This window comes from Amia ocellicauda, chromosome 14, assembly GCF_036373705.1.
Source record: "Amia ocellicauda isolate fAmiCal2 chromosome 14, fAmiCal2.hap1, whole genome shotgun sequence".
NCBI lineage: Eukaryota > Metazoa > Chordata > Actinopteri > Amiiformes > Amiidae > Amia > Amia ocellicauda.
Window position 1 is genome coordinate 582,501 of NC_089863.1, and position 7,777 is coordinate 590,277.

General features: G+C 52.6%; 1 protein-coding gene across 1 annotated transcript in view; it reads left to right on the top strand.

Annotated features, from left to right (window-relative positions):
* The window catches only part of plod3 (procollagen-lysine, 2-oxoglutarate 5-dioxygenase 3), an 11,954-nt gene extending 5,415 nt beyond the window's left edge, over positions 1-6,539 (top strand). The window contains exons 4-19 of the mRNA XM_066722249.1: positions 1,012-1,175; positions 1,355-1,467; positions 1,557-1,620; positions 1,763-1,860; positions 2,053-2,154; positions 2,286-2,417; positions 2,545-2,666; positions 2,908-3,012; positions 3,137-3,262; positions 3,386-3,527; positions 3,628-3,741; positions 4,009-4,080; positions 4,171-4,275; positions 4,358-4,504; positions 4,594-4,719; positions 5,113-6,539. Of these exons, the coding sequence (XP_066578346.1) occupies positions 1,012-1,175; positions 1,355-1,467; positions 1,557-1,620; positions 1,763-1,860; positions 2,053-2,154; positions 2,286-2,417; positions 2,545-2,666; positions 2,908-3,012; positions 3,137-3,262; positions 3,386-3,527; positions 3,628-3,741; positions 4,009-4,080; positions 4,171-4,275; positions 4,358-4,504; positions 4,594-4,719; positions 5,113-5,268 (1,888 nt within the window). The 3' untranslated portion in view covers positions 5,269-6,539. The remainder of the gene's footprint in view (positions 1-1,011; positions 1,176-1,354; positions 1,468-1,556; positions 1,621-1,762; positions 1,861-2,052; positions 2,155-2,285; positions 2,418-2,544; positions 2,667-2,907; positions 3,013-3,136; positions 3,263-3,385; positions 3,528-3,627; positions 3,742-4,008; positions 4,081-4,170; positions 4,276-4,357; positions 4,505-4,593; positions 4,720-5,112) is intronic.
* The last annotated feature ends 1,238 nt before the right edge of the window (positions 6,540-7,777 follow it).

Consider the following 7,777-nt stretch of genomic DNA (forward strand, 5'->3'; position numbering starts at 1 on the left):
CAGCTATGACGTGATCTTCGCCAGTGTGTAGTGACTGTGTTGGGTGTTGTGATCTTCGCCAGTGTGTAGTGACTGTGTTGTGTTGTGTTGTGTAGTCACTGTGTTGTGTTGCAGCTATGACGTGATCTTTGCCAGTGTGTAGTGACTGTGTTGTGTGTTGTGTTGCAGCTATAATGTGATCTTCGCCAGTGTGTAGTGACTGTGTTGGGTGTTGTTGCAGCTATGACGTGATCTTTGCCAGTGTGTAGTGACTGTGTTGTGTGTTGTGTTGCAGCTATAATGTGATCTTCGCCAGTGTGTAGTGACTGTGTTGGGTGTTGTTGCAGCTATGACGTGATCTTTGCCAGTGTGTAGTGACTGTGTTGTGTTGCAGCTATGATGTGATCTTCGCCAGTGTGTAGTGACTGTGTTGTGTTGTGTAGTCACTGTGTTGTGTTGCAGCTATGACATGATCTTCGCCAGTGTGTATTGACTGTGTTGGGTGTTGTGTTGCAGCTATGATGTGATCTTCGCCAGTGTGTAGTGAATGTGTTGGGTGTTGTGATCTTCGCCAGTGTGTAGTGACTGTGTTGTGTTGTGTTGTAGCTATGACGTGATCTTTGCCAGTGTGTAGTGACTGTGTTGGGTGTTGTTACAGCTATGACGTGATCTTCGCCAGTGTGTAGTGACTGTGTTGTGTGTTGTGTTGCAGCTATGATGTGATCTTCGCCAGTGTGTAGTGACTGTGTTGTGTTGTGTAGTCACTGTGTTGTGTTGCAGCTATGACGTGATCTTCGCCAGTGTGTAGTGACTGTGTTGGGTGTTGTTGCAGCTATGATGTGATCTTCGCCAGTGTGTAGTCACTGTGTTGTGTGTTGTGTTGCAGCTATGATGTGATCTTCGCCAGTGTGTAGTGACTGTGTTGGGTGTTGTGTTGCAGCTATGATGTGATCTTCGCCAGTGTGTAGTGACTGTGTTGGGTGTTGTGATCTTTGCCAGTGTGTAGTGACTGTGTTGGGTGTTGTGTTGCAGCTATGACGTGATCTTTGCCAGTGGGCCCCAGGAGCTGCTGTGGAAGTTCAGCCGGATGAATCACAAGGTCATTTTCTCGGCTGAGGGCTTCTGTTGGCCGGACCAGAAACTGGCCAGCAAATACCCCCCTGTGTACACGGGCAAGCGCTACCTCAACTCCGGGGGTAAGAGCCCTACACAACACTACACAACAATATAGTGTGTATATATAACAATAAAACATCCACTAGTGATAGTGAACATTTTAATCAGAGTCTGTCTGTCTCTGTCCCTGTCCATGTGTCTGTGTGCCTGTATGTGTCTCTATGTCCGTGTGTCCCTCTGTCTATCCTCGCGTCCTCAGGCTTCATCGGCTTCGCACCCCAGATCAACAGCATCGTTCAGAGCTGGAAACTCCGTGACGACGACGACGACCAGCTGTTCTACACGCAGTTCTACCTGAACAAGGGCCTGCGGGTCAGTGGGGCCGGGGGCCACAGCACAGGGACAGGGGGCCTCTGAGTGTGGGTAGTACAGTGTGCTCACTGTGTGTCTCTCTGTTGCAGGAGAAGTTCAACATGACTCTGGACCATCGCTCTCGGATCTTCCAGAACCTGAATGGGGCGATTGGTGAGAGCCGTCTCTCTCTCTGTGTCTCAGTGCTGTTTTGGGTCTCTGGGTCTCAGTGTCTCTGGGTCTCAGTGTCTCTGGGTCTCAGTGTCTCTGGGTCTCAGTGTCTCTGTGTCTCAGTGCTGTGCTCTGTCCTCTGCAGAGGAGGTGGTGTTGAAGTTTGAGAAAGGCCGAGTGCGGGCGAGGAACGTGGCGTACGACACCTTGCCCGTGGTGATCCACGGCAACGGGCCGACCAAGGTGAGCCATGATGCCCCCAACACTGCGTGTCTGACTGTCCTATGCCACTGTGTGTCTGTATGTCTGACTGTCTTGACTGACTGTGTCGGTGTGTCTGACTGTATCAGTGTGTCTGTCTGTCCTATGCCACTGTGTCTGTCTGTGTGTTGATCCAATTACCTGACTGTCCATCTGTCTGTCTTCCGCCTGCAGCTGCAGCTGAACTACCTGGGTAACTACGTCCCTACGGCCTGGACCCACGAGGAGGGCTGTGGGGTCTGTGACCTCGACCTCCTGGACATCGGCCAACTCACGGTCAGTCCATCTGTCTGTTCGTTCAGCTCTTTCATCTCTGTCTCTCTGCCTGCAGAGGACAGAAACCTGTCTGCTGCTGTGTGTTGACTGTTCAGTCGGTGTGTTGAGTGTGCTCTGTGCTCTGTGCTCAGGACGAGGAGCTGCCCCTGGTCCAGGTGGGCGTGTTCATCGAGCAGCCGACGCCCTTCCTGCCCGAGTTCCTGCAGCGTCTGGCCACCCTGAACTACCCCCTCACGCGCCTGCAGCTGTTCATCCACAACAATGTCAGTGCCCTGCCACACAGCACACAGCACACCCGCACCGCCACACACACCCGCGCTGCGACACCACGACACGCTGCGACACCGGTGTGCACTGCTCCTCCACTCATGTCCCCCCTCCCTCCCTCAGGTTGTGTACCACGAGCAGCACATACAGCAGTTCTGGCAGCAGTTCCACACGCAGTTCCGGGAGGTCCGGCTCGTTGGGCCTGAGGAGAACCTGCAGCACGGAGCGGCCCGCGCCATGGCCGTGTGAGTCCAGTGTGAGAGTGTGTGAGACAGATTATAACCTGTGTTTGTGTGTGTGTGTCAGAGAGTAACCTCAGTGCCTGTGTGTGTGTGTCAGACAGAGAGTAACCCGAGTCACTGTGTGTGTGTGTGTGTGTGTGTGTGTCAGTGTAACCTCAGTGTGTGTGTGTGTGTGTGTGTGTGTGTGTGTGTGTGTGTGTGTGTGATTGTGTCAGAGTGTAATCCCAGTGCCTGTGTGTCTCAGGGACAAGTGCCGGCAGGACCCTGCTTGTGATTATTACTTCAGCATCGACTCGGACGTGGCGCTGGTCAACCCCAACACCCTGGGCATCCTGATTGAGGAGAACAAGTGAGAGGCCGACCGCCTGACGCACGGACTGACACATTGACCGCCTGACACATTGACCGCCTGACGCACTGACTAGCAGACACACTGAGTGATACACTGACCTCTCTCTTTTTTCCCCCCCCAGGCCCGTGATTGCTCCCATGCTGTCACGCCATGGGAAGCTGTGGTCTAACTTCTGGGGCGCTCTGAGCCCCGAGGGCTTCTACGCTCGCTCGGAGGACTACATCGACATCGTGCAGGGCAAGCGTGTGTGAGTGGGGGGCCGGGGAGGGGGACAGGCGCCGTGGGGACGATGTGACGGAGCTGCACAGTGGACACCATCTCCGCTGACACGGCCGTGACAATGACCACCCTCTCGCTCTCTCTCTCCCAGGGGGGTGTGGAACGTGCCGTACCTCACGCAGGTCTACCTGATGAAGGGCTCAGTGCTGCGGGGGCCGCTGGCGCAGGTCAACCTGTACGCGCAGGATGGCCTGGACCCTGACATGGTCTTCTGCAGGACTGTCCGAGACCAGGTCCGACCCGTCCATCTGTCCCTTCTCTCTCTCTCTCTCTCTCTCTCTCTCTCCCCCTCTCTCCTTCAGCGTGTGGATATTGACCGTCCCTCTCTTTCAGGGCGTGTTCATGTTCGTGTCGAATCGCGATGAGTTTGGACGCCTCGTTTCCACGTCGAATTACAACACCAGCCGGCTGCACCCGGACATGTGGCAGATCTTCGACAACCCTGTGGTCAGTGTGATTGGAGGGACTCGGAGAGAGAGACAGACTGAGACTCAGACTGGAGAGACAGACCGGACAGACCAGAGAGACTCAGGCCGGAGAGACCCAGAGACTCAGACTGGGACAGACCATGCACACAAACAGAAAAATGCACACGGTCACGCATACACAAGCACACAGATGTGGGGTGGGAGGTATGGGAGCAGCTGGCTTGCTGACACTCTGTCCCTCTGTCTCTGTCCCTCTTCTGTCTCTCTGTCCCTGTTCTGTCTGCAGGACTGGAAGGAGAAATACCTCCATGAAAACTACTCTAAAATCTTTGAAGAAGAGGGGCATGTGGTGGAACAGGTGAGTGAGAGAGAGAGTCTGTGAGAGAGTGAGTGTGAGAGAGAGGTGTGTCTGCTGGAGCCTCTCAGGACACTGTCCCTGCCCCTCCAGCCCTGCCCGGACGTGTACTGGTTCCCGGCGTTCTCCGACCGCATGTGTGACGAGCTGGTGGAGGAGATGGAGAACTTCGGACAGTGGTCTGGAGGCAAGCACACGGTAAGCACCCCCCGGCCGTCTGAGCACCGCCGCTCACCCCTCGTCTGCCATCACTGCCGCTGATCGCACTGTCCACCCCTAGGACGAGCGTCTGTCCGGCGGCTATGAGAACGTGCCCACCGTGGACATCCACATGAACCAGATTGGCTTCGAGAAGGAGTGGCTGAAGTTCCTGAGGGAGTACATCAACCCTGTGACGGAGAAACTGTACCCCGGGTACTTCCCCAAGGTCAGGCCCTGACGCACTGACACTGACACACTGACACACTGGGAGACTCGCACACTGACACCAAGACGCTGTGTGACTCTCTCTCCCAGGGCAACGCAGTGATGAACTTCGTGGTGCGCTACCGGCCGGACGAGCAGCCGTCCCTGCGGCCGCATCACGACTCGTCCACCTTCACCATCAACATCGCGCTCAACAGCAAGGGCACCGACTTCCAGGTACTGACCCCGACCAACACGTTTCTCTCTTCGTGCTCACCTGGCTGGGCATCTGTGCTTGATGTTGCATGTGTGCCGTGTGCTGTATGTTGCATCTGGGTGTTGTGCTGTGTGCTGTATGTTGCGTGAGGGTATTGTGTTGTATGTTTTTCTATGTGCTGTATGTTGCATGTGGGTGTTTTTCTGTGTGTGTGTGTGTGTGTGTGTGTGTGTGTGTGTGTGTGTGATGTGATGTGCTGTATGTTGCGTGTGGGTGTTTTTCTGTGTGGTGTGTGTGTGTGTGTGTGTGTTGCATGTGGTTGTTGTGCTGTGTGCTGTATGTTGCGTATGGGTGTTGTGCTGGTGCAACTGTGCCCTGCGCTCTGTGTACTGATGGCACTCTGTGCCCCGCAGGGCGGAGGCTGCCGGTTCCTGCGCTACGACTGCAGTGTGGAGGCCCCGCGGAAGGGCTGGTCCTTCATGCACCCGGGCCGGCTGACGCACTACCACGAGGGGCTGCCCACCACCCAGGGCACGCGCTACATCATGGTCTCCTTCGTGGACCCCTAGAGGCCCACGCCGGCGCCATTGTGGCTCTGACCAGGACTCTGGGGAAGTCATTGTGCAGGAGCCAAGATGGCAGACGGAGGGCGGCAGTGTCCAACTCTCTCTGCTTCTCTTTGCCTTTTATGTAGTGTTTTGTTTAACTTTCCAACTGTTTCTCGAACTTGCTGCCCCGGGAGAGAGTTGTGTACCGCCTGCCATTTTGGATCAAACCGAGACGCCACTGCGGAGCAGCTTCACTGGAGAACTGCGCTCTGTTGCCGTGTGGATGAGTGTTCTCTTCTGTTGTGGAAACTGATGCCATTTTGGCTCCAACACAGGGTCCCTAGCCAAGCCCAGTGCGGTCAGAGCCAACATGGCTCCACGTGGGGATCAGTTTCTCAGCCAGCCTGTACTGTAGTCACTGAAAACTGTGGAGATGATGGAGGACCCGAACCACACACACCTGCGCGCACAACCCCGTCAAAGACAACAACCACCCAACAACAACAACAAGGACCCTGATCTGAGACCGCAGGGTCTGAAAGGAACAATAATAAGAACATAAGAAAGTTTACAAATGAGAGGAGGCCTGTTACACAACACAGACCTGTCCCACACTCCACAAACCACAGACCTGTCTCACACTGCACACAACACAGACAGTTACACAACACAGACCTGTCTCACACTCCACACAACACAGTTACACAACACAGACCTGTCTCACACTGCACACAACAAAGACAGTTACACAACACAGACCTGTCTCACACTGCACACAACACAGACCGTTACACAACACAGACCTGTCTCACACTCCACACAACACAGACCTGTCTCAGACTGCACACAACACAGACAGTTACACAACACAGACCTGTCCCACACTCCACACAGCAGACCTGTGTGCGATCACGGTGTAAAACCAAACGCTGGACTCTGGATCAGATGGTGCCATTTGTATTTGTGCAGCGCCCCCTGCAGGGCACCCATGGTGAGAAGCAGAGTGGTAAACACAGCAACACAATCGATAGACCTTCTCATTCCTGTTCTATTTTTATATGTTTTGCCTAACAGACCAGGAGGCGCGGGGCCCGTGTGCTGGGTGTGTTGAGTTGTTTGGTATTATAAAGTATTATTATGTAATCGTAGTTTAAGTTATTTTCTCACTTGTTTGAGAGACTTTCCATTTTTACTCCTCCTTGCCTTTTACTGTGCTTTTGTACAAAGTGCATTAATTTATTTGTAAGGGTGAAAGAAACTTGTAACTTTTTCATTAAAAAGGCTCTTTCCTATGACATGCGCCGCCTCGCTCTGTTGGGGAGTGGTGTGCCGATGGCCGGAGCGCCGAGACCGAGACCATGGACAAGAGCCTGCAGTGTGTCAGTCAGTGTCAATCATTCAGTGTGTCAGTCAGATAGTCTGTGTCAGTCAGTTAATCAGTCAGTCTGTCAGTCAGTCAGTTTCTATTAGTATAGCACCTTTCGCAGGGCAGCCACAGTGCACTTTACCGACTGGTAAACACTACAGCACAATGAAAAATGAAATAAATAAACTGTTTAAATGAACTAAAATAAAGTAAACCAACATCAAATAAGCCATTAGGCACAGAGGAGAGAAAAACAAGAAGTCAGTTATCCAGTCAGTGTGTCAGTCAGGCTATTAGGCCCAGTGGAGTAATTGCACAGCTGCAGCAGCAGGTGGTGCTCTGACCGCAGACTCAGCAGTTTCTGTGCAGCGCCATGTGCGCATCGTGACTCGTGTATTTCCACTCGAAACTGAGGCCGCATTCATGACACACATACTTTGCCGAGTCTGCGCAGAATCTGCAGAGTCTGTATGAACTCAGCCAGAACAGACGTCACCAGGTCACGCATCCACAGACTACAGGAATAAAACATTCTAGTAATGAAAGATTATTAAAGGGTCGTGAAGCTGCTTAATCTGATCTAAACTGACGCAATGGCGCATTTTCTGATCACACTAAAGTATGAAGGGAACTTGAGTCGCATTGACTTCTGTGACCAGGCCTGGCTTCTCAGCAGCGCCTCATGTGTGCTCTGCTCTAGTGACGGGTCGTTCAAAAACGGGTCGGCTCTTGTAGGTGAACGTTGGGAGCCGTATCTATTTATAAGAATATAAAAAAATTATACGAATAATCAAAAGATTTAAATAAATAGAATTAACTAATTCAAGGAATGAAAGAAGTAAAATAATATAGGCCTAAATACTCAAGCGTACACATCTGTTCTGACTGTCTGCTTCACCTGTTGTTCCTGTCAATCAGACACGCAGTGTCAACCAATGAACCAAAGACGCGAGAGGGCGAGCCGAGCCGACGCACTCACAGTCACACACTCGGCAGCCGAGGAGAGAGGAGGACAGCTGTGAAAACAACAGCTGGAAAATGAGTCGGAAGCACAGTAGCATTTGGATGCATTTTAATAATGTAGACAATGTTATAGCACAATGTAGAATTTGCCAAAACAAAATCTCATATAAAGCCAGTTCTATGCACACCTACACTGGCATA